Source organism: Rhinoderma darwinii, chromosome 1, assembly GCF_050947455.1.
Source record: "Rhinoderma darwinii isolate aRhiDar2 chromosome 1, aRhiDar2.hap1, whole genome shotgun sequence".
NCBI lineage: Eukaryota > Metazoa > Chordata > Amphibia > Anura > Rhinodermatidae > Rhinoderma > Rhinoderma darwinii.
Genome location: NC_134687.1, coordinates 203,429,978 through 203,455,553, shown reverse-complemented (window position 1 = coordinate 203,455,553; position 25,576 = coordinate 203,429,978). Strand labels below are relative to the sequence as shown.

The 25,576-nt window shown below is 40.6% G+C and overlaps 1 protein-coding gene across 3 annotated transcripts in view; it reads left to right on the top strand.

Annotated features, from left to right (window-relative positions):
• The window catches only part of AFF1 (ALF transcription elongation factor 1), a 151,518-nt gene that overhangs the window by 34,709 nt on the left and 91,233 nt on the right, over positions 1-25,576 (top strand). For 2 of the 3 annotated variants that reach the window (XM_075860853.1, XM_075860844.1), the window contains exons 2-3: positions 3,401-3,524; positions 4,179-5,000. In XM_075860853.1, coding sequence (XP_075716968.1) covers positions 3,401-3,524; positions 4,179-5,000 — 946 coding nt within the window. The remainder of the gene's footprint in view (positions 1-3,400; positions 3,525-4,178; positions 5,001-25,576) is intronic. The other variant, XM_075860861.1, reaches the window with a different exon arrangement.

Below are 25,576 nucleotides of genomic sequence, written 5' to 3'. Positions count from 1 at the left end.
GGTGGCGTGGTGACTAAAAAACATAAATTCTACTATTGTTTTTTTATTCTATTTATTTTACAGCGTTCACCGTGCGCTATAAATGACATATTCACTTTATTCTGCGGGGCGATACGATTACGGCGATACCAGATGTTTATAGTTTTTTTTTAAGTCTTATGGCGTTTGCACAATAAAATACGTTTTGTAAACAATCATTCACTTTTTGTGTTACCTTATTCTAAGAGCCAGAACGTTTTTATTTTTCAATCAATAAAGCCATGCGAGGACTTATTTTTTGCGTCACGAACTGTAGTTTCAATCATTACCATTTTTCGGTACATGCGACTTTTTGATCTCTTTTTATTCCATTTTTTGGGAGGTGAAGTGACCAAACAATTGTGATTCTGGTACGGTTTATTATTTTCTTTTACGGCGTTCACCGTGCGGGATAAATAATGAAATAATTTTGTAGTTCAGGCCGTTACGGACGCGGCGATACCAATTATGTATAGTTTTTGTTTGTTTATATATTTTTATTAATAATAAAGGACTGATGAGGGAAAAGGGGGGATTTTTACTTTTAATACTTTTAAAACTTATTTTCTTCTTTTTACACCTTTTTTTTTTTTAACTTTTTTTTAACTTTATTACTTTGTCCCACTAGGGGACTTGAGGGCAGGAGGCCCTGATCGCTAATCTAATACACTGCACTACATGCGTAGTCCAGTGTATTAGAACTGTCAGCTACTCACTGACAGCAAGCATAGTGGGTCCTGACGTTGTCAGGACCCACTAGGCTTCCGTCTATGGCATAGCCGGACGCCATTGTTTGGTGTCCGGTTGCCATAGTCCCCATCGCCGGCCGCTATCGTGTAGCAGGCCGGCGATGGCAGCTTAACCCCTAAAAAGCCGCGATCGCTATAGAACGCGGCTTTTAAGGGGTTAATCAACAGGGACACAGTGATCGGTCCCCGCTGTAGGAGCTGTGACAGCTGCTGAACAAGACAGCAGCTGTCACAGCTCATGTATGTGTCGGGAGGACGGCCGAAACGGCCGTTACTCCCGTGACGTACTATTAGGTCATGGAGCGCGAACGATACAGCTGCCATGACCTAATAGTACGTCCAGGAGCGGGAAGGGGTTAAGAAATTCATTAGCATAAAGCTACAAATCGCTCATAAAGTGGTTTAAAATAGATCGTTTTTCTAAATAAAAAGCATTACTGTCACCTACATTATAGCGCCCATCTCCTTATGCAGGAGATAGGGCTCTTATAATGTGGTGACAGAGCCTCTTTAAAGTTGTTCAATGGTTTACATGACCTTAAAGGCCTGGTCTTGGTCCTTAATTAGTTTAGGCCACTTTCACACAGAAATATTTTGGTCACTGTTTTGCATTTGTATTTATAAAGCCCTGACCCCACACATAGTTTTGATGCAGATTTGTGGCCGTTTTTGGCCTGAAGTGGATCCAAATGGAAGGAAAGGTAGAAAGAAAAGACTCACTCTTCTCCTTTTTCTTATGTGTCCACGTCTTTGTTTGGTTTCAAAAACTGATCCTAAAACTGCCACAAAATTGAAGCTTAAAACCTTGAATGTAATTTCTGAGACTTCTGCTGCCTATAACTTTTCCTCATTGGGGATATAAATATTTTAGCTAACCAGTTCTTACTCTTTGACTTCTTATCTATGCACTGCAGATTAACCGTACGCAGCTGCTGTTTTTCTGATACACTTTAGCAGGCACTGGGTTTTGATAAGCACCATTAGCTGATGATGCAGTATTTGGGGAGCACTATGGGTAGAAAAGAAGACCGGCATTTCAAACACCAGTCTTTAATCTACATTGGTGGGATATGCGCCAAATTTATTGAGCTAAACCTCCTAATAAATTTTGTGCATCTTTGGCTGTCCATGCGAAGAAAATGCAAATCTATGCCTGCTTGCTAAGAGCGTGTGTAGATTTGCACCATAATTTACCCCGAATATGGTCAATTTGTCGGTCCACGGGAGGCCCCTTTTCCCCACTAAACCCCATTCCATTTTCTTGCCACTTTTGGAAAGTGGTGAGAGGTAAAAAGTTGCAAATTCTAGAACAAATATAGCATTCGCCAATGTGAGTTTTTATTTATTTTTATTTTATTTTTAAAGAGGCTCTGTCACCACATTATAAGTGCCCTATCTCCTACATAAGGAGATGGGCGCTGTAATGTAGGTGACAGCAGTGCTTTTTTATTTAAAAAAACAATCTATTTTCACCACTTTATTAGCGATTTTAGCTTTATTCTAATGAGTTTCTCAATGGACAACTGGGTGTGTTTTACTATTGACAAAGTGGGCGTTGTACAGAGGAGTGTATGACGCTGACCAATCAGCGTCATACACTTCTCTCCATTCATTTAGTCAGCGCATAGGGATCCTGTTAGATCGCTATGCGCTGTCTTATAGTAACACATTAACTATACTGAAGTGTTTAGACAGTGAATAGACATTCCACGGGGTGTCTATTCACAATCCCGGCACTTCGTTAATGTTTCTGTGGTAGTTACAGCAGAGCAAGCATAGTCTCGCGAGATTACGCTGTAGATGACAGGTTACAACGAGATTACGCTTGCTCTGCTGTAACTACCGCAGAAACATTAACAAAGTGCCGGGATTGTGAATAGACATCCCGTGGAATGTCTATTCACTGTCTAAACACTTGCATTTCTTTAGCAACTGTTCTGTCAAAAATGGACAGCACGAGCATGTCCGTGTACTGTCCATTTTTTCTGTGCAGCCATGGACTTCAGAACTAGAAAAGGGTATACTGTGAGTTTCTTGCAATGGACACACGCTCCATTAAAAAAAACAAAAACGGATGTGTGAATAGCACCATTGACTTTTATGGGTCGGTGTTCTGTCTGCTAAAACAGCCAGCACATGGACAAAAAAAAAACGTTCGTATAAGTAAGGCCTTAAAGTGCAGTCTTCACCCTTTTCAAGCACAGTTTTGTATTTCAATACAGGAATATTACTGAGGCAAGTCTGTATTTGGCAAGGAATTCCCTGCTTTTCACACCTCTCCACATAACTTACTATGTTGATGGTGAAGCAGTAAGACATGCATGTTCATGTATTAACAGATGGGGTTGCAAAAGAAAAAAATGTAGAATGACTTTGACACATGGGTATTTTTGTCCACATTTCTGAAGCTTTGCTAGTGACCCTTTATAGTATATAGACTATGCATTTTTTTTTATTTTTTTTTAGGCCTTCTGAGAACTTTTTGACTTTCATTCTGTATGAAAGGTGGAATATATATATATAATTATTTTGGTTTTAGACTTTTTTAATAAGAGTGACTGTGCATTAGAGTCTTTATGGAGTGAGGTTTTCTGTAAAATATCTATATCATTTTTTTTTTTTTATTTTCTTAGCAGCTTATACAATGAAGAGAGGAATTTACTTCGCATTAGAGAGCGGGAAAGGCGAAATCAGGAAGCTATTCAAGAAAGAGACACTTTCGTTGACAATGCTCCACTTTTTCCAGAACCTTTCAAGGTACGTTTACATACAGCATAATAGGAACGTTTAATTCCAAAAAATAATGGTCACTTGACCGTCCACGAATGCTGGAGACTGAAGTGATGTTTAGGAGCATTCTATAAATGAAACAGGTATTTTACCCCCCTTAGCAGAGCAGCTGCGGTTTAGTTTGCTGAGATGTTAAATAGACAGGTTTTCTGGCTCCTTTGAGGAATAAGAAGCCTCAAGAGACTTGGAAATAAGGGGAAGCTGGTATTGGAAAGTTAACACCAAGTCTTGAAGGCGCTCAGTGATTTCTCTCCAGTGTCTGCTTCCTTTCTGGAGAGTTATTTACAGGGCATAGCTTTTCTGCTATGAAAAAGGTTGATTGTTGTCCACACAGTGGATTCTGCTGCTTTGTATAATAGTACGTTTAATTGAGAATGCAGCCTATTTACTAAACCTCTATAACATTGCTATGGCAGCAGGACTTTGATATTGACACTTGTAGGGTACTTTTGTTTTTTACTTGCAGTATGTACTACACTACTTGTTAGTACCAAAAAAAAAATTTTGCGTTATTAAAATACATGGTCTTTTCTGACTTTAAATATTATTTTTGCAGTTTTTGTCCTATTTAAGAAGGTACAATATTTTTGCAACATTTATCATATCTTTTGTTCCTATTAGACAAGCAAAGAAGATGAGTTATCTAGTCGTATACAGAGCATGCTTGGTAATTACGAAGAAATAAAGGAGCTGATTGGTGCAAAATCACATCAGAACCTCATTGGCATCCCAGTTACTTCACAGGGAAGATCTGATAATCAACACCCAATTCATAGTAAAACCAGTCGGTCTATTGGTCCTCCAAGATCAAGTATGTCTTTGGGACATAGAAGTAGACCTTATACAGCTCCTGAGCTGTCCTCTGGTGGGCTTGTAAAAACTCACATCCAAAATCATAGTCTACAGAACAACAGAACACAGGAGCAACGATCTGGAAACATGTCTGTGGAAAGAAGTGGAAAACAAGGTCAAGAAAAACGCTCTGTTGAAAGGTCCTGCTCACCAGAATCAATCTTGGCCCTTTCGCCTCTGCTGTTGTCCTTGTCAACTTCTGTTGAGCCCTTGTCCCCATTACATTCCAGCTATCAAATTGATTCCAAGCCACGGGGTGGTCAAAGCTGTGAAAAATCTTACACTCGTGTCACCAAATCCCCAATTCTAACAGACTCTGCTAGCAGAGAAGGTTCTACTAATGTTGCCAACTTAGTGCCTTCCTCACAAACCTTCGCAACCTATTTGACTACAAAAATACAGACATTGCCTCCAAAGCCCACAGCTTATGTGCGTCCTATGGATGGTCAAGATCAGGCTACAACTTTTTCTCCAGATCTGAAGCCACTGCAAGACGACTATCACGAGGAGCCTTACGAAAGTCAAGTAGATCTCAAACTTAATACCAAGGACAAGCTTTCCAGGGTCGAAATGGCTTCTGAGCATTTTGAGGTAGGTTGTTCTATTTTGACAATAAATGTAAATGCGAGTAATAGTGGTATAATTTGTTGCTGGCATGTGTGGTGGGTCATCTCAATTAGAGAGTGCTGCTAGACCATAAATATAGGTCTAAAAATGTATGACTCTGAAAGGATGTGGTTGTATTTTAGTCTGAATTGTCAGTATACTAACAGTTCTCTTGGTACCTCCTGTATATGAGGAATATACTTCAGATATTTGTTAAATATGTTCTATCTGTAGTATATTTTGCCGGCTCTTAAAGGGGTATTCCTATCTTAGAATGTTAAGGGCTCATTCAGACGAGCGTAAAACTCGTCCTTGTGCTATGCATGAACATCACGCACAGCACACGGACCTATTGATTTCAATGGGGCTTGTTCACACATGCAGGAGTTTTCACGCAGTGCGAGTCCGTTGTGTGAAACTCACTGCATGTCCTATATTGGTGCGTTTTCACGCACCTACTCGCCCATTGAAGTGAAAACCACGCACCGCTCACAGATGATCAGTAGGGGTCTGAATTCTGGGATCCCTGCAGATCCTAAGAATGAAAAGATCAGGGAACCCCACTGAGTAGGGAGGGATGGCATGCCTTCGTGATACACCATCACTTCTAATAATGCCAAACCTGTTTATTCATCTAACAAATTAGGCATTTCTCATTTTGGTTTAAGGAATTACATGGATAAGGTGCAAGTTTAGCATACATTTTAAGCTTCTTTAAACTACACTTAATATATACAGTATATGAACCCCCCCCCCCCATCTTAGAGTTTAACGAGGATTGCTTTCACAGGGGATGTACTGCTGACAACTATAATCTTTTACTGTTTTTAATACGATACGACCAGCAGATGATCGAGCGTTTGCTCGTATATCTGCTGATCACTGCCCTTTTTACACAGGGCAATTATCGGCAACGAGCATTATATGAACGCTCGTCTGCCCGATAATCGTTCTGTGTAAGACCCCCTTTACAGCTTCTAACTCCATCTGCTCCTTTCTTTTACTGCAAAGCCAGGGAGACTGCAGCTTGTACTGAGCATGTGGGGGAGGGGTTACACTGAAAGAAGTTTGTCAGTTTTAGATGGGCAGAGATTGAGAGGAGCTCATGAATGCATTTGGACTCCTTAGCTCTCGGTCTCTAGCTTGACTCATGAAATGCTATTATACAGCCATTTTGAAATGGATTTTTAAAGTGTATAATCAGGTGGTAAGAGATCTATTTAATAATGTATTCAGTTTGTATTGTAAAATCTCGTGACAGATCCTCTTTAAAGCGAACCTGTCAGCAACGTTATGCTGCCATCTCTCAGGGCGTTATAAAGGCGGGGCAGACACTTATGTACTAATATATAATTTTGGAGAACTTAGTTTAAACGTTGCATCACTTGAATCGTGCTGTGAGTCAGAAATCTAGTGTACTCCTGAGCTGCCGCTCCCCCCTCCCTGCCCATGGGCCGCTTTCTCCCTATACACCGTAGTAGGAAGAAAACTGGCCATCCGCAGGGGGAGTAGAAGCCTATCAATACCCCGGATTCCTTACTTAGTGCAATGTGAGTGCTGCAACGTTTAAACTGTAAGTTATCAAAATCACAGCACATTCAAACATAAGTGACAGACCAATGAAGTCATAACTGGACAAGAAAAAAGGACATCGGGTGCCACATCGTGCTGTATGTTAACGGAGGAGAGGGGGACCGTGCCATGTGTGTGTGTGCTTACCTTATTGTGCTGTACAGTCCAGGTACAACACTGGTGTCGACAACAATAAAATGTCAGCTGATGCTGTCCCCGACCGGTAGGTCACTGAACACCACTGCTTGGTATGCTGATATTTTCCAGGAGAGAAATGGGGATTGTAGAGAAGTGCTGCTGATGCCGGACCACCATTGAAACGCATAGCCACTTATGAAATAAAGAACCTTTTAATTTAACCCTTCCTGTCTGGATGTCAGCAGCCCTTCTCTACAATCCCCATTTTTCTCCGGGAAATTATCTGCATACCAATGAAATCGTCTGAGAGGGCAGCAACAAGTTGCTGACAGGTTCCCTTTTAAGATTAAAAAGTGTCTGTCAAGTTATTTTTGTTTTATAAAGTTTCCTGTAGAGATATGCCTGTGTTTAAAATACATTGAAACTCTTGGGTACAAGTGGGATGTCAATTGTTCATTGCTACCATAAGCTGCCTATATACTTGAGATAAACTGTTGTCCGAATGATTGTTCGTTTATCAGCTATTCCTCCCGACCCCCGTCTGCACATTTACTCTTGGCAAAGCATGCATGTGAGTGGGAAATTAGCCGCTGCAAGGCACCTCTGGTGGCAGCTTATCTGCTGTGGGAACACAGGATTGGACCTGCCCAATGTGCCTGTTCCTTTCCACTGAGATTGGTGGGGTTTCGTCCAACTGTCATCTGGTGCGTATGGGCACCTTGTTAGTGAGCGTGCTATTTTCTAATCTATTAATCCAATTCTGCATAAAGCTGTTACTAAGATAGTAGCATATTGACAGGCAGAGTGAGGGGTGGTAAATACTGTATATAAGAGAAATATTTGTATATATTTACATTCCGGTGGGTGACCCCATGACCAGAGAAGGCTCCTCCCAACAGCCAGAATGGCTGGTCATGGTTGTTGCTTTTTGTCCCTACACACAGTGGGATCACTATGCAGGCCAGGAGGAGGAACATTGAGAAGAACTTGTAACCTTTATCAATAGGGAAAGGTCTTTTAGGCCATAATAGGACTGTAGAAGGGCTTATGTGAACAAGCCTGGGTTGACCACTGTGTTAAATGGGTTTTCCAGAACATTGGTTTCTAAAAAACATAATAAAAAAAATGGGTTGCCTATATATCTTCCATTGTAATTCTATACTCCTTCAAATGCACTGTCCGGCGTAAAAATTGACCTGGACTTGGAGTAGTCCTTGTGATGCTGCATCGTCCCTGACTCGGAGCATCTGTGCTTTATAACATAAAAATCTTTATTAACCGACTTCTCCCATGAGTTGTTACAAAGTCAGAGGGGTTGGATTTAAGCCCCTCTAGTTCTGTTTCTTTAGGTGACCAGCGCCACCAGAGATGTCTAGTAGCCCTTTATTTCCTTCCTATTGAAGTAACAAGCCTGCTTAGGCGAGCATACATGTCTATGGGGAGATGGGGGTTGTTGGCTATTAGTTGTACGATCTCTCTAGTGTACTGGCAAATTGAATTGTTTAGAAAGTCGCATACTCTTATGTTTTTATATCATACCCACTTTAAAGCTTTTTCTATTACGTGTTGATTTGTAATTCCTGTTTTTTATTTATAGGAAAATGCCACTTATTTTCTGGAAATGTAGCCTTTCAATTTCCTAGTCCAGCATTCTTCAGGAAGTTCCTGCTTTCATGATTTAGTGCTGTGTGAATGAGGCTGTAGTGTTGCTCACCATACAGGTAGAGAGCCTGCGTGTCTGTTTCTCATGGAAAGTGTGCACTTTAGTCAGTAGAGAAGAACACCATAGTGATTAGGCTGTATTTTAAGGCTACATGGCACACTCCCATCTTTTCTTTGAATATCATCGCGTAAACAGATTTGTCACCTCTGTGGAATAATTACAGGTGAAGATTTTCCCAGTGCAGTGAAAACCAGCATGCTCCCATTCATGTTCTCAACATGGGTTAGAACTGTAACCTGTTCCTAGGCCTTGATGTATAATCTATAACAGGGCTGCCAATTTTACATGCAATTTATAGTAGCGGTATCTTCTTATTTGGTATTCTCTTATGTTGGGCCACCTCAAGCATAAGTTCCTAGGCGCAACTCCTACACCTCCATGAAAATGTACACAGTGATGTCACTGCACAGGATTAATTCTTCCAGGTATGTCACAGAAAGGGAAAAGACACCACCCAGCGATGTCACAGTACTTGGATAATAAATAGTGATGTCACATGAAAGGTGCTATCGCAGGAATAAAAGTCAGTGGAGTCATGGTGCAAGGATAATGTGATGAAGCTAAAAGATCATGCATACAGCTATACCACATTATAAACAGTGATGTCATGGTTCAGAGAATAGCCGCTGGTATTCCCTTATGTGGCAGAATTGCCATTGGGTGCCTTCCGGCCTTAGGGCCTAGATGCAACTGCAACCATTGAAACTCTATGAACACCCTTGGTAGGTCATAGTTTCTTGCAATTAAATGGGTTGTCTCCTCCTCCCATACATTGTTCGTGCTGACATTATCAAGTAGCTTTGTTTCAATACAGACTGCTCTGTTTTTGTTGCTTGCATGTTATAAGTGAGTCACGTTTAGCAACGCATAATAAGCCTAATAAAAATTCCCAGGAACTCTTTAATGATATTGCACAATCTTTTATTTTTGTAACTTTTCCGGTGAATGTCTGCCTCACTTGGTTTCCTTTACCCAAGACACCGCTGGTGCACTGAAATTTCCACATAAAAATGACTGGAGAGGAAAAAGGAGGGAACCTCTGGACTGGATATTGCATACTTGTGGTTCTTGAGGGGTTTCCTTGTGCGATTTTTTTAATTTTATTTTTTTGTGTGTAGGTAGAGTATGCTCTCAGAGCATTTTATTGAGTGCATGTTAAGGAAGACGCTTATTGCATATGTTTCTAGTATAAGAATACTGACGGAAAGTAGCAGCTGTAAAAGCTCTGTATAAGTTTCCAATCGTTTTCTTTGATTTCTCTTATGCATCTAAAATAAAAATAAAAAAAACTACTTTTGTAAATGGTCTTCATTAAAACTATCCTAATGTTTTGTGTATACAGCTGGTATGTAGACCAATCTGTCTCAATAATGACTGCATACACATTGTGTGCAGCTGTTACTCCCTTCCATTTACTCCCCTCTTTTTGCTAACCTACATACTGTATGAGAGGGCAGTGAGAAAAGAATAACCCCTAAATGCAGTATCAGACTAAACCGAGTTTTGTAACTATGGTGATACATAGATCTGCATAGTAGCTGTACACAAAAAAACCAGTAGGACATTTTATTAAGATTATTTTATGCTGTATTGTACATTTGTAGAAGTGTAGTAGTAACAATAAAACTAAGTTTACTGCCTGAAATTAACGATTAAAATAAATTTTCATTGATAGTCATTAAAATGGGCCCTTAAAGAGGCTCTGTCACCAGATTTTGCAACCCCTATCTGCTATTGCAGCAGATAGGCGCTGCAATGTAGATTACAGTAACGTTTTTATTTTTAAAAAACGAGCATTTTTGGCCAAGTTATGACCTTTTTTGTATTTATGCAAATGAGGCTTGCAAAAGTCCAAGTGGGCGTGTATTATGTGCGTACATCGGGGCGTTTTTACTACTTTTACTAGCTGGGCGTTTTGACGAGAAGTATCATCCACTTCTCTTCAGAACGCCCAGCTTCTGGCAGTGCAGACACAGCCGTGTTCTCGAGAGATCACGCTGTGTCGTCACTCACAGGTCCTGCATCGTGTCAGACGAGCGAGGACACATCGGCACCAGAGGCTACAGTTGATTCTGCAGCAGCATCGGCGTTTGCAGGTAAGTAGCTACATCGACTTACCTGCAAACGCTGATGCTGCTGCAGAATCAACTGTAGCCTCTGGTGCCGATGTGGCCGACACGATGCAGGACCTGTGAGTGTTGACACAGCGTGATCTCTCGAGAACACGGCTGTGTCTGCACTGCCAGAAGCTGGGCGTTCTGAAGAGAAGTGGATGTTACTTCTCGTCAGAACGCCCAGCTAGTAAAAGTAGTAAAAACGCCCCGATGTACGCACATAATACACGCCCACTTGGACTTTTGCAAGCCTCATTTGCATAAATACAAAAAAGGTCATAACTTGGCCAAAAATGCTCGTTTTTTAAAAATAAAAACGTTACTGTAATCTACATTGCAGCGCCGATCTGCTGCAATAGCAGATAGGGGTTGCAAAATCTGGTGACAGAGCCTCTTTAAAGCCAAATATAACAGGCTCAATCATAAGGTCAGCAGCAGAGACACGGCCTAAAAGGCAATAAGTAGTTTTAACCCCTAGACCAGTCTCTCTCCTATTATTATATTCGCTGAGCCACAATAATTGAATGATAGTTGCGCTGTACCACGCTACACCATGCGCTACACCGCGCTTGTCCGGCTCTTTAAGCCAAGTATAGTGATATGATCAGCAATCGAGATCAAGACCTCCGGTGATAAGTAGCATGCACCTTGTTGCAAAATTGCTGACCCACATTCACTCAATGTTTCTTGTGCTATACCGCGCTAATCCTACGCGTTTTGACTACACCTGATTGGCTGCCGATACAGGGAGGCGCGCCGCAGTCCTGACAGGTCATTAGTGACGTGTCGTATCTGGATTGGCGGTGGGCCGTGGGCATGTCACTGCAGGAGGAGGGCTAAAGCCGTTTAAAAGACCGGCACCTCGCCGGCTCGTATGCGACTATTACACCTTGGTCGTGCACAGGCCGGGAGGTTTATTAAGCACACAACTGTGCGATCCGGCAATTATGTGGAACAACAATTTGTAATACTAATAATCCCTGATGATGCTCCACAAATACTGGTGGTGCAGAAACGCGTAGGATTAGCGCGGTATAGCACAAGAAACATTGAGTGAATGTGGGTCAGCAATTTTGCAACAAGGTGCATGCTACTTATCACCGGAGGTCTTGATCTCGATTGCTGACCATATCACTATACTTGGCTTAAAGAGCCGGACTAGCGCGGTGTAGCGCATGGTGTAGCGTGGTACAGCGCAACTATCATTCAATTATTGTGGCTCAGCGAATATAATATAATAGGAGAGACTGGTCTAGGGGTTAAAACTACTTATTGCCTTTTAGGCCGTGTCTCTGCTGCTGACCTTATGATTGAGCCTGTTATATTTGGCTTTAAGGGCCCATTTTAATGATTATCAATTAAAATTTATTTTAATCGTCCATTTCAGGCAGTAAACGTATAATTTAACAGAATGAAAACAAGTCTATCAAGTTGGTACTAATTTATATTAGATTGAACAATAAAACTAAGTTTCAAAAGTACCCCACTGGTCTGTGGGGTCAAAATGCTCACTACACCCCTAGATGAATGCCCTGAGAGGTGTAGTTTCCAAAATGGAGTCCCTTCTCAGTGGTTTCTACTGTACTGGTACCTCAGGGGCTCTGCATGGCACCTAAAAAACAATCAAGCAAAGTCTGCATGCCAAGTACTGCTCCTGCCATTCTGAGCCCTGTTGTGTGTCTTAACAGCAGTTTATGACCACATATGGGGTGTTGCTGTACTCGGGAGAAATAGCTTTACCAATTTTGGGGTGCTTTTTCTCTTTTTTTTTTTTTATTTTTTTATTCCTTGTAAAAATTAGATAATTCAATTTTTATTTTTTTCAGAAAAAAAGTAGATTTTTATCTTCAGACTAATTCCAATAAATACAGCAAAAAAATCTGTAGGATCAATATGCGAACTATACCCCTAGAAAAATTCCTTGAGGGGTGTGGTTTCCAAAATGGGGTCACTTTTGGTCCCTTCAGGGCGTTGCAAATGCGACACGGCACTGAAAACCATTCTAGCAAATTCTACTCTCCAAAACCTAAATGGCGCTTCTTCCCTTCTGAGCCCTGCCGTGGGTCCAAACAGCAGTTTATTACCAGATATGGGATATTTCTGTAATCGGAAGAAATTGCTTTACAAATGTTGGGGTGCTCTTTCTCACTTTTATTCTTTGTAAAAATTTGAAAATTCGATGTTTTTTCAGAAAAAAGTAGATTTTCTTCAGACTAAATCAAATTAATTAATTTTAGCTAAAAACCTGTGGGGTCAAATGCTCTCTATACTCCTAGATACATTCCTTTTTATGGGTGTAATTTCAAAAGTGGGGTCACTTTTGGGGGGTTTCCACACTTTTGGCACCACAACACTTCTTCAAACCTGAGCTGGTGCATAAAATATATTTTTAAAGAGGCTCTGTCACCAGATTCTCAAATCCCTATCTCCTATTGCATGTGATCGGTGCTGCAATGTAGATAACAGTAACGTTTTGTTTTTTTTTAAAAACGTTCATTTTTGGCTAAGCTATGAGCTATTTTATTTATATATATATATATATATATATGCAAATGAGGTTTGAAATGGACAACTGGGCGTTTTTTTTTCCGTTATATCCAACTGGGCGTGTATTGTTTTTAACTGGGCGTGTTTACGTGTATGACGCTGACCAATCAGTGACCAGTCAGCATCATACACTCCATTGATTTACACAGCAGCGATGTGCAGCCACATACACAGGTTAACGTTAATCAAGTGTCCTGATAATGAATACACATGAAATCCAGCCTGGACTTCATGTGTATTCCGAATCCTGACACTTCTGAATCTTTTCTGTGAGATTTGCAGCAAGGGAAACGAAATCTCGCGAGATTACGGACTTAAACGAGATTTTGTTTCCCTTGCTGTAAATCTCACAGAAAAGATTCAGAAGTGTCAGGATTCTGAATACACATGACGTCCAGGCTGGATGGTCATGTGTATTCATTATCAGGACACTTGATTAACGTTAATCTCTGTGTATGTGGCTGCACATCGCTGCTGTGTAAATCAATGGAGATGAGTGTATGACGCTGACTGGTCACTGATTGGTCAGCGTCATACACGTAAACACGCCCAGTTAAAAACACAATACACGCCCAGTTGGACATAACAAAAAAAAAACGCCCAATTGTCCATTTCAAAGCTAATTTGCGCATATATATATATATATATATATATATATATATATATATATATAATTAGCTCATAACTTGGCCAAAAATGAACGTTTTTAAAAAAAACAAAAAAAAAAAACAATACGGTTATATACATTGCAGCGCCGATCACATGCAATAGGAGATGGGGATTTGAGAATCTGGTGACAGAGCCTCTTTTAAAAAAAAAAAAAAAAAAAAAAAAGGCCCCATAATCCACTAGGTGCTTAAGACTGTTAGGAAGCGCCTGTCACTTTAAGGTTGTCATGACTAGTAGCTAAGCTTCTGGGTGGCCCTGGTTTGAGATGCAGAGCCAATCTCATTTCTCGGTTTGCGTCCTATCAGGGCCCCTGGGTGGAGTATTTGAGTCTGGTCTGTTTTCTCATTGTTGCTTGTGATTTCTTATGTATGCATATGTCAGATCAAGCTCCCTGTATCACCTTGACTGTTTGGACTCCAGCTGCCTTTTGGGGAATTGCTCGTATAGCAATTCCATAAACTTGTACTCTGGGGAATTGCTCAAGTAGTGATTCCTTGACACCTGTGCTTCAGTCCATTAGCACACTAGGGCTACGTGTGGGATATTTCTAAACTGCAGAATCCGTGCAATAAATATTGATTCTCTGGTAAAACTTTGTGTTACAGAAAAACAATGTATTACAAATTAATTTTGGCAAAAAAAACAAAATTTTGTATATTTCACCACTGCTTTAATTCCTGTGACACGCCTGAAGGGTTAAAACATTTTCTGAATGCTGTTTTGTATACTTTCGGGGGTACAGTTTTTAAAATGGGGTGTTTTATGGGGGTTTCAAATATATAGGCCCCTCAAAGCCACTTCAGAACTGAACCGGTCCCTAAAAAAAACGTACTTTTTTGAGAAATTGCTGCTAAAGTTCTAAGCCTTGTAACGTCCTAGAAAAATAAAAGGGTGTTCAAAAACGATGCCAATCTAAAGTAGACATATGGGAAATGTTAATTAGTAACTTCTGTGTGGTATTACTATCTGTTTTACAAGCAAATACACTTAAATTTCGAAAAATCTTAATTTTTGCAAGTTTTCTCAATTTTGGTGTTTTTCATAAATAAGCAATGAATTTATCGACCACATTTTTCCACTAACAAAGTCCAATATGTCACAAGAAAACTTGGATAGGTAAAAGCATTCCAGAGTTACATAAAATAACATCCGATTTTGAAACAATTGGTCTGGTCCTGAAGGGGTTAAAGGAGCGCCTGTTCTCGCCGATAGACTCTTGTTCGTAGCTTAAATCTGTCCTAATAAACCAGCCTTTAGTTGTGCTGCTGTTAAGTGGCTCTTGTTCATTTCAAGAGAGCTAGAATTTGATTGGCTGCTATAATAATGGTCCCCAGTAGGTCTCTGTGATTCTACATAGGACTACAAGTAAAATGCAAGGGGTTGTCCACAGAGGACAATCTTCCATTCCAAATGCAGCCCCTCTAGCAATCACATATTTCTCCTAAATAATATAGTTTTACATTCTCGCTCATTGATCTTGTCCTTCAGAGTGAGAGCTGCTATTTGCAGACTGGTTCAGAGAACGGCTCCCCCTCTACAATGCCCATATTCCATAATCACTACGCCCAAACATTAACCCACTTTTTTGGTGCTCTTTGACACTATCTCCGCTGCCCGTTACTTACAATATGCTGCTCTCGGTAGCTTATTTTAATGATAGCTCTACTTTTGAGTATATTCACATGCGGCAGTTTTGTTGCAGGAATTTCTGTGACTAGAAATCTGTTCTCTGCATTTGAATGGGATTATTTCTGCAGCATGTGTTGTGGATTTCTTCAGACCCCATCGCAGAAAGGGTCTCTAAAAGGCAGTACTTGTGTCAAATTTACATAGATCTGTGTAAATATTTTGTAAACTTTGCACGAGTTACATAAAAATTGCAGCAAATTAGCCACCGACTAAGTGACTTTTTTTTATAAATACCTCATTGTAGTTTTTTTTTCTTCACAATTTCATACATACACATTATGGAAGTTGCAAATGGAGGCAGGTGAAATGTGGAATGTTTCACCCGGAGTAGAACTATGTAAACTATTTTCTGTGATTCTTGAAGCCACGTGTATATATATGAATTGTTGGAGCTATTTATACTAGTCTCTTCCATGACTTGTTGCATTCCCTGTCGGTGACATCTTTTACCACCTCCTGTGGCTCTAATGACATCCAGCTAAAGAGATTTCCTCTTCCACATAGATCTTCACTAATTACATTTCCAGGGCCTATATGTCACCTGCAGCTGCTATTATCTTGTTGGCAGCTCCTATGCTTGGCAACAATCTCAAGCTGGGGCCTTGTCTCCTGAATAGACTAGCAGCCTTTGCAGCAGAATGGAATAATCCACAGTGGATAGCTGTGCAGTGACTCACGTGGACTGTAACTGTGCAGGCAGAGCAGCTCTTTATAGACGCTCTTAGATCTTAACTAGCAGATTATTTCCGCAAGCCGGATCACGCCACCATCAAGCCTCCCTTTTTTCTTACTAGCATCAGTTATGTTCTGGTAAGGCTCTGATGTCCTAAAACCACTTAACCCATTATGAACTTTGGCTGTAAACCTGTTCCTGGCTCTGCTAAATACCTAAGGGCTTGCCACTACCTTGGTTGTCCAAGTGACCCCCCCCCCCCCCCCCACCCAACCTGTTCTCCATAGGAGCATGGAGATCCAACAGTGTAATCCAACCTTACAGTGGTGCCTGTTCCCAGTAAATATTGAAACTATGCTCTAGCACATTGCTGCCCCAATATGTGATCCTGGTTGGCCTGTTGCCTTGAAAATGAAATTCTGTTTCCACTTCCCAGTTACAGGTTTTACAGTTGAGTGCCGCACTAGTGGAGCAGACATTCGATAAACTGACTGCTGTAAAGGCGGCATCCCATGACGGTAACAATATTCAATCACAGTACTATCCATTCTAATGTTTATTTTTGGAGATGGCATATACTTGCTTTGTTCACCTGTTTGGCTGACCGACTCATTAGAAAGGGAGAATGTAATGTATAATGTTTTTGTGTATGGTGACCTGTGACTAGACCTTACATTATTATTAGCTGCTAATTATTTTTCCATTTTTATCTAAGCAGAGCGAATAGCCATTTATCCAGTTTCAACTGCCTGTGACCTGGTTACAGCCGCAGTGCTAATGTAGAATGTTAAAATCCACGTTCGTAGAGTGTTTTAGTAGCGTGAATTGAATTTGATTGCCCACCAGGAAACTGGCACGTATGGAGACCCAAACTATGTTTAAACAAAGGGAAAAATCTCTGAGGTCTAACCTATAATGCTGTGGTAAAATCCTATTTACACAATCACTCCTGTGTATGGTTATAGGAAGGAAGGAGCCATAGACCTTAACATCTCAAGAGATATGACTTTGTGGGCAATGCCTGGTCATATAACTGTATAGGGAGGGGGGTTTAATATGTTTAGCCTGAACTTCCCTGCAATTTGCCCCGTAGATAACTGCTGATCCCCCTAGGGTTCAGTTCAAATACCCGTCTGATACACGCAAACATGTACATATATACTTTTTTGGATAACTTATTTTATTTTATTTTTTTTATTTGCATTAAAAATTTATTATTGTGATATTGCCAATTATACATCTTTAGATCAATGTCATAAATTCGCATAAGAAAATTGTGTTTTGTTCTTGAGACATTGGCTTGGATAATTTCACAATTTGTCCGATGCTTTTTGGTTGGTGGCCATGGCTACAGCAGTTGTGACTGTGCACCACATGCTAAAAGCGTATCCGACAGAAATCTGACCTCCAAAGTTTGATCATTCAGACCAGCTGGACATTGAAGAAATCTCTAACTGGAAAATACGTGTGTGCGCCCCAGTTCGGACATCCATCATGAATTTCCTATAGCAATATAGAAAGATCTTTTAGTTCTGGAGATGACAACAGGACTGACAGACATAGTGACAAGTGCACAGACTATACTCTAGGTCACATACCCAGGTACTTTTGCTTTCTGGAAAAGGGCACAGATACAAGATGTGAGTTTCTACTGACATATCTCGCGATGTGTGCTGTTCCCATGGCTTCCTGGCAGGTCAGTGTCAGGTCGTTGCTAAACCAATAAATTATTGTCAGAGGAGGCGGCAGCAAGAGGGGTATGTTAGGTGCTGAACACACTGTACCGACTTGAAATCAAATACTTAGAACATCCTGTAGTACTTGGGTATAACTCATTCTGGATGGATTTTTTAATTTTAATTTTTTACTGCTTTGTTTACATTTTGTCTAATAAAAACAACAATTTTTAAAATTTGCAAAGGTCTGTGCACCCTTTTGTGAAAATTTATTTTAAATGATGTGATGGTTATCTAAACTTCTGTGGGAGAGCAATATGTTAAAAAAAAAAAAAAAAGATATCTAAACTAGAAAAATCCATAAAACAGAAAATGTACTTATGAAGTAACTTTTAAAAGTAGGGGCAAGATATCTACTTGGGTTGCTGATCGTTCCAGGAGTCCAGTGCAGGTCCGTTTTTAACTGTCCAATGGATTTTATTTTACTAATCTGTATAGCACCAACATATTTCACAGCCCTGCACGGAGATTGTCATTACAAACATCGGTCCCTGGCCCCATTGGGGCTCAATCTAAAATCCAAATTAAGCGATCAGTATGTTTTTCGAGTTTGGGAGGAAATTCGAGAACCTGGAGGAAAAACATGCAAACGTGGAAAGAGCATACAAATGTCATGCAGATGTCTACATATTTAGCATATTGAGAGGACATGTTATAAATGTGGGGGGGGGGGGGGGCGTCTTTGGCCAATCCCCAAAAATGAAGGGGCTGTGCTTCACCTGAGTGGCGCTGGGTCAGTTTATTAGTCATTGAGCCAACCTTCTGTCTGCTCAGTGAAGCTGAGCCTGGCCAATTGTAGCTGAAAGGGCAGCACCTTTTTGTTTTGCTGATTGTTGGGGGTCCTAGTGGTTGGTCCCCCACTGATCAGCCATTGTTTTTCACATTGCAGCGTTCTCCAGTAGAAAGAACTGGTTCTGCGGGGGGGGGGGGAGTTTGGCAATGTGCAGCCTCTGGTTCTAGTTAATGAGGCTCTGTCACCAGATTATAAGTGCCCTATCTCCTACATAATGTGATCGGCGCTGTAATGTAGATAGCCGTGTTATTTTTATTTTGAATAACTATCAATTTTGAGCAATTTTAGATTTATGCTAATTAGTTTCTTAATAGACAACTGGGCAGGTTTTCACTCTTTTACCAAGTGGGTTTTGTAAAGAGAAGTGTATGACGCTGACCAATTAGCGTCATACACTTCTCTCCATTAATTTTTAGCAATACTCGCAACACCGCGTGATCTCACAAGATCACGCTGTGCAGTCACATATTCCCACATTAACTTTACTTTTAGTGTCTTGAGAGTGAATAGACATGGCCTCCAACCAGGACGCGATGTCTATTCACACTACTGACACTTTGGTAAAGTTTCTTGGGGACTTGCTCACACAGCACAGCGAGATCACGCTGTCCTGTCATTCACAGAAACTTTACCGAAGTGTCGGGAGTGTGAATAGACATCGCGTTCTGGCTGGAGGCCATGTCTATTCACTCTCAAGACACTTCGGTAAAGTTAATGTGGGAGTATGTGACTGCACAGCGTGATCTCCCGAGATCACGCGGTGTTGAGTACTGCGAAAAATGAATGGAGAGAAGTGTATGACGCTAATTGGTCACTGATTGGACAGCATCATACACTTCTCTTTACAACGCCCAGTTGGTAAAAGCTTAAAAACACGCCCAGTTGTCTATCAAGAAACGAATTAGCATAAATCTAAAATTGCTCAAAATAGTTTTTAAAAATAAAAAACACTTCTCTACATTACAGCGCCGATCAGATTATGTAGGAGATAGAGCACTTATAATGTGGTGACAGAGCCTCTTTAAATCACCTGTGTGAGATCATAAAAAAAAAATTTTTTTTCAACTCTTATCTATGGACTTTGTTCTATTAATGCAGTTCATCTTCATTCTTTTGAATGGGTCTGATCTGCGATACTAGATGCTGAACCATGGAGACAAGAGTGGTCCGGTTTCCATTTTTTCTAGTCTACAACCCTCTTGCAGTATTGATTACCGATATGTTTTTGTGCTATGGATCCAGACTTGAGTCAAGTTTTACTGGAAGTAATTGAAATGAAGGAGAGACGTTGAGCTGTGGAATTAATTTTAATTTTTTTTTATTGCAATCTGTAACTTTTGGCTGCTGAGAGAAAATACAGTGTGTGTGTGTGTGTGTGTGTATATATATATATATATATATATATATATATATATATATATATATATATATATATATATATATAATTACTGTAGAGATATATCTTGTAAACATGATTCAGAGGTTCTAACTTTCCTATCATGTCATCAAAGGTTTTAGCTTTGATCTAGCATATGCTGAGGCTGGTGTTTTGCATCTGACCAGATCTGTCACGAATTAATGACCGCTATAACTATTATGTTTTTATTTATTTCTTTTTATTTGTTCATTTATCTCTTTTACTCATCACTGTCTGAACATAAGTGTGCGTTTTTGGGTGGAGTACGAGCAAAATAATTAAAGGGGTTTTCACATGAAGGATATGTCATAAATGTCAGATAAATGCAGGTCCCAACTCTGGAACCCGCACCTATCTAGAACAAGGCCCCCTAATCCCCGTTCTAGTGTGTTTTTTTTTTTGTTTGTTTTTTGTGGTCACGCTCCCTCCCGGACACTTCCTGATTATATGGTCGGGAGTTACGGAAACAGCGTAGCTTGCTGTAGTACAGCAGAATGGTGCAAGTGCACTAAAGTGAAGTATACTGTCCTCCTCTTCCTTTACTACACAGATATCTTTGGAATCATAGGCACATCATGTAGTATTACGGCATGGTGGCAGTTTAGGGGCTTAAAAGAACTGTAAGGTTCCCTTTAAGTTAGTTAAAAAGGACAATGATCATAATAATCTTTTTATAAAGCACCAACATATTATGCAGCACTTTACAATTTAGAGGGAACATGAACAGTCAATATCAGACATTACAATAGTGACAAAGCTAATTTACAATTCAAACGAGTAGTGAGAACCCTGCTCGCAAGAGCTTGCAATCGATGAGAATGTTACAATCTATGATGTTAATGTAGACTAACTATAGTGGCACTTTACAGGCCACTTCCTTGTCATGATAGCCCAGTAGAGGTAATGACTGGTGACTACTGCAATACCAATTTGAATGCAGTTAATATAGTATGGTGTATATATGCATTTCTAATTCAAAAACACAAGGTCTGATTGGTATGCTGCAGGATATGAGTTTTGGCTGCTAAATATCTGATCAGTTTTAGTCTGTGTATAGTGTTAATAGTGCTTTGTATTCTATTCCATGGGCGCAGTCACGGAAATATGAACACTGGTGTCAAAGTACAATGTGTAATATTAAAGACTCTTTGCAGCGCTTGTGAAGATTGATCCTAATTTCTCCATTTCTATGTGTTAGTGTGGTGTAGAAATGAAACTCAGCAGTAATTTAATTAAATGATATTGGCATTAAGTGTATCTGCTCTTGTGAAAATGCAGATGTATCTCAAGATTGATCTAGACCAGGGGTCTCAAACACGTGGGCCGCTGAGGCTGTAATCTGTGTCCCGTGGGGCTCCCTCGGGAGAGGAGGGAGCAGGCCGAAGGAGGAATGTGTCGGTGCACCTTCATGACGTCATGAGGGAGCGCAGTCTGTGGTATGTGAGCAATAGCCACACAGCCCCCTGTAGATAGTGCAATATAATGATCCCCATAGCTGCCACCCACACAGGATAATGCCCCCATAGCTGCTCTCCACACAGTATAACGCACCCATGTTGCCTTATATAAAAAAAAAATATAATAATTACCTATCCCTGTTCCCACGAAGAGTGGAGTATAGCTTTCTGCTCCTCCGGTCTGTGCAGTGTGTGGCTCCACACACAGGCGTGAAGATGCCAGTATATCGCACCTGTCTGTGCCGAGCTGCTCACGGCATAGTGTATGCTGGAGGAAATAGTCTTCAGCTCCTTGCTCCAGCATTGGATTCAACTGCATCTTCGTCCTGAGGACGCAGATAGTTGAAAGCCGGAACATCGGTGAGTGGCTCGCCACCCCCCAGGGGATCGCAACTGGCCATTTGGGAAACGCTGCATTAGATAAACAACTAGCAGGGGAAGTATTTTTTCCAGATCATGAACACTCTTTGTAAGCGTTCCAGGTTATCATTAGACAATAGGCCTGACCTCTCAAGATCATGAAATCCCAGTAGTGGCATACATAGAGCAGTGAGCCCCATGGCGCAAAAATTGAATGAGACCCCTTGCTAGTCCTGGTTCATATCTTGCCATCATAGGCCAGTCTGCTGGTTGTTGCCACTCCCCCCCCCCCCCCCCCCCCCCATATCCCTTATAGGTGACAAAGGTGTCATGACTGGCTGTTTTTTCTCCCTTGCCTGTTTGCTAATGTTGGTGCAATTGTGCAGAGGGAAGCCCCTCTATTTTTTTTTTTTTTTTTAAATGGGTCTCATAACGACGCCATGAGCAGCCTCTATGGTATGTACTCCTTTTGTATTCCAGGGAACCATGATGCTTATAGGCCGAGGTACACTTTATTAATTTATACACTACCTGAGAACTGCTTTTAAGACGCATCTTTTCCTCAAATTATAGTCCTGGACAAAACTTGAGATTGATGAAATTTTGGTTTTACAAAGTTTGCTTCAGTTTTTATAGTGGTAATTTGCATTAACTCTAGATTGTTATTAAGCGAGATTAGATGAATTACAAACGTCATCACAAAAAACTAATTTCCAATGACCTGCTAACATAATTTCAGTGATCTTCTCGTTAGTTCAGGAGAAAGTGTTAATGAGAACAAGGCAGCTGATATCACTCTGTCATGCTGATTGGATTATAAGAGCAGACTGGTGGCTATAAAAGGGGGGATGGTGCTTAAAATCATTGTCTTCTGTTAACCATGGTTACCTCCAAGCAAACACATGTAGTCATCATTGCTTTGGATAAAAATGGCTTTACAGGCAAGGACTTTTCTACTGGTAAGATTAACACTAAATAAACCATTTATCGGATCATCAAGAACTTCAAGGAGAAAGGTTCAATTGCTGTGAAGGGTTCATGGCGCTCACGAAAGTCCAGCAAGTGCCAGGACCGTCTCCTATAGAGGATTCGGCTATGGGATCGGTTCAACACCAGTGCAGCGCTTGTTCAGAAATGGCAGCAGGTAGGTGTCAGTGCGTCTGCACGCAGTGAGGGGAAGGCTTTTGGAGGCTTTCCTGATGTCAAGGGCAGCAAAGAAGCCACTTCTCTCCAAGAGAAACATCAAGGACACACTGATATTCTACAGGAAGTACAGGAATTGGACTGGGGTAAAGTTATCTTCTCTGATGATGCCCCCTTCAGACGTTTTTGGGGGCATATGGAAGAATGCGTGTCCGGAGAAGAAAAGTTGAGTGCTACCATGAGTCCTGTGTCATGCCATCCGTAAAGCATCCGGAGACCATTCATGTGTGGGGTTGCTTTTCATCCAAGGGAGTGTGCTCACTCACGATTTTGCCTAAAAACATTTCCATTAATGGTATATAAACCTACTCCAAGAGCAACTTCACCAAACGAACCAGGAGCAATTTGGTGATGAACAATTCTTTTTCCAGCATGATGGAGCACGATGTCACCAAGTGGCTCGGTGAACAAAATCATTGACATTTTGGGTCCATGTCCAGTTAAATCCCAAGACCTCAATCCCATTGAAAACCTGTAGTCCATCCTCAAAAAGCGGATGGACAAACAAAAACACAGAAATTGTGATACTCCTGGCACGGTTTAGACAAGAATGGGTTGCTGTGAGTCAGGATTTGACCCAGAAACTGATATCCAGCATTCCAGGGCGAATTGCAGAAGTCTTGAAAAGGAGGGTCAACACTAAATATTGAGTCTTTGCATAAACTTGATGTATTTGTCAAAAGTTTAAAAACTTATAAGATGCTTATAATTGTACTTCAGTATACCATAGAAACCTCAGACTATAAAAGATCTAAAAATACTGAAGCCGCAAAAATTTGTCAACTTTTTACAAGGACTGTAGTGCATGGAGTCCCCAGATTGTAATGTTAGCCATTATATTTTCTAGTCCTTATTCATCTTGATCCTGTAGAAGAACATGTTGGAGCATGAAGAACAGAGAACATGCAAGTCCCAGCACCGGTTTTTGTAAGACTACTCAAGTGCTTGACAAATTCTTCCTTAAAACTAGGCCTTGGAAAGATATATATTTTTATACACACTAGGAAAGATATATTTTTATACAGACTGAGTCTTGGAGGTACCTTATGTTAAATATTAGGGGGTTGTATACACTGCAATTCCGCAATTCTCGTTATTGTGTGGGCAATTTATTTCCCTGTGAAACAGACTAAGGGAAATGGAGAGTGGTTTTTAGCCTAAATCTAAATAAATTCCCATTATTGATGTGATCACCACAAATTACACTGCAGTGAGACGTACTGTTCTATCTAATGCTTGCAGCTTTATAGGCAGTTGCATGACTAGTTATGTTGCTTTCTTGTTGTTGATCAGTTAATTGAAAAGTATGGACTTTTCAAAAAACTCCTCTATAGACCTTAAAGCTGCTCCTTAGTAACTGCCAATAATAAGTGTTTTTATATATGCTGGTTTTCTTGCGTTCCTATGGCGTGATGTGCACAAAATGGCGGCAAAAAAATGCATTTTAGTAAAACTTCAGAAATGCATGTTTTGCAAAACATTGTTTTTTGCTACAATTTCCCACAAATTGTGGCAAATACCACCACAAAACTGGCACATGTAAATACACACTTATCTACTTTTAAAGAGTATAAGGCCCCATGCACACGACCGTGCCCGTGATTGCGGTCACGGCCGCCCGCCTTCTGACAGCCGCATTTTCGGGCTTTGTATGGGAGCACGACCCGCAAAATGCAAAAGAACGGACATGTTCCATAATTCCCGGAACATTTCCACGGCACGGACACCCTTCCGTAGTGCTACGGAAAGGTGTCCGCGTTCAATGAAAGTGAATGGGTCAGTTTTTGCAGACCGCAATTGCGGTCTGCAAAAACGGAGGTTTTATACGGTCATGTGCATGGGGCCTAAGTCCGTAGAATATCTGTCTGAGTTTCTCAATGTACAATGTTGTGTAATATGTGAAGACACCTTATCTGAGAAAATGTCTTGCTGCTTGACCATACTATATTTGCACAATGAAACTATTGTCTTGATCATACACTGGTGTGCCTGTTTGGTTTTCTGCTTTTTCAAGTGGCAGAGCGAATGTAGCCAGCACCTTCAGTAAACAAACCACAACCAATGATATATAGTGCCCTATCTGTACAGCTGCATCAGGACTGTTTTCTGCTCCTTGAATGGTAGCAAACTGATAACACATTGGTGTATGCTAATACACAAATTGCGAGCAAAGGTAATCTCGAACTACTGTACTTCTTCTTTTTTTTTTTTTATCAAAAAGCACATTTGGTAAATAAAATAGCATAGAGTACTTGAGAAAATTGTTACCGCTTTACAGTCCCATTGAATGAGAAACTCGGACAACAGACTAAGGCATCATTTAGACGAGCGTAATATACGCTTGTATATTACTCTATGGGGCAGTGCAGACAGTCCGTGAGTTTTGCGCAGCGTGAGTGCGCTGCGTAAAACTCACGACATGTTCTATATTTCCACGTTTTTCACGCATCACGCACCCATTGAAGTCAAT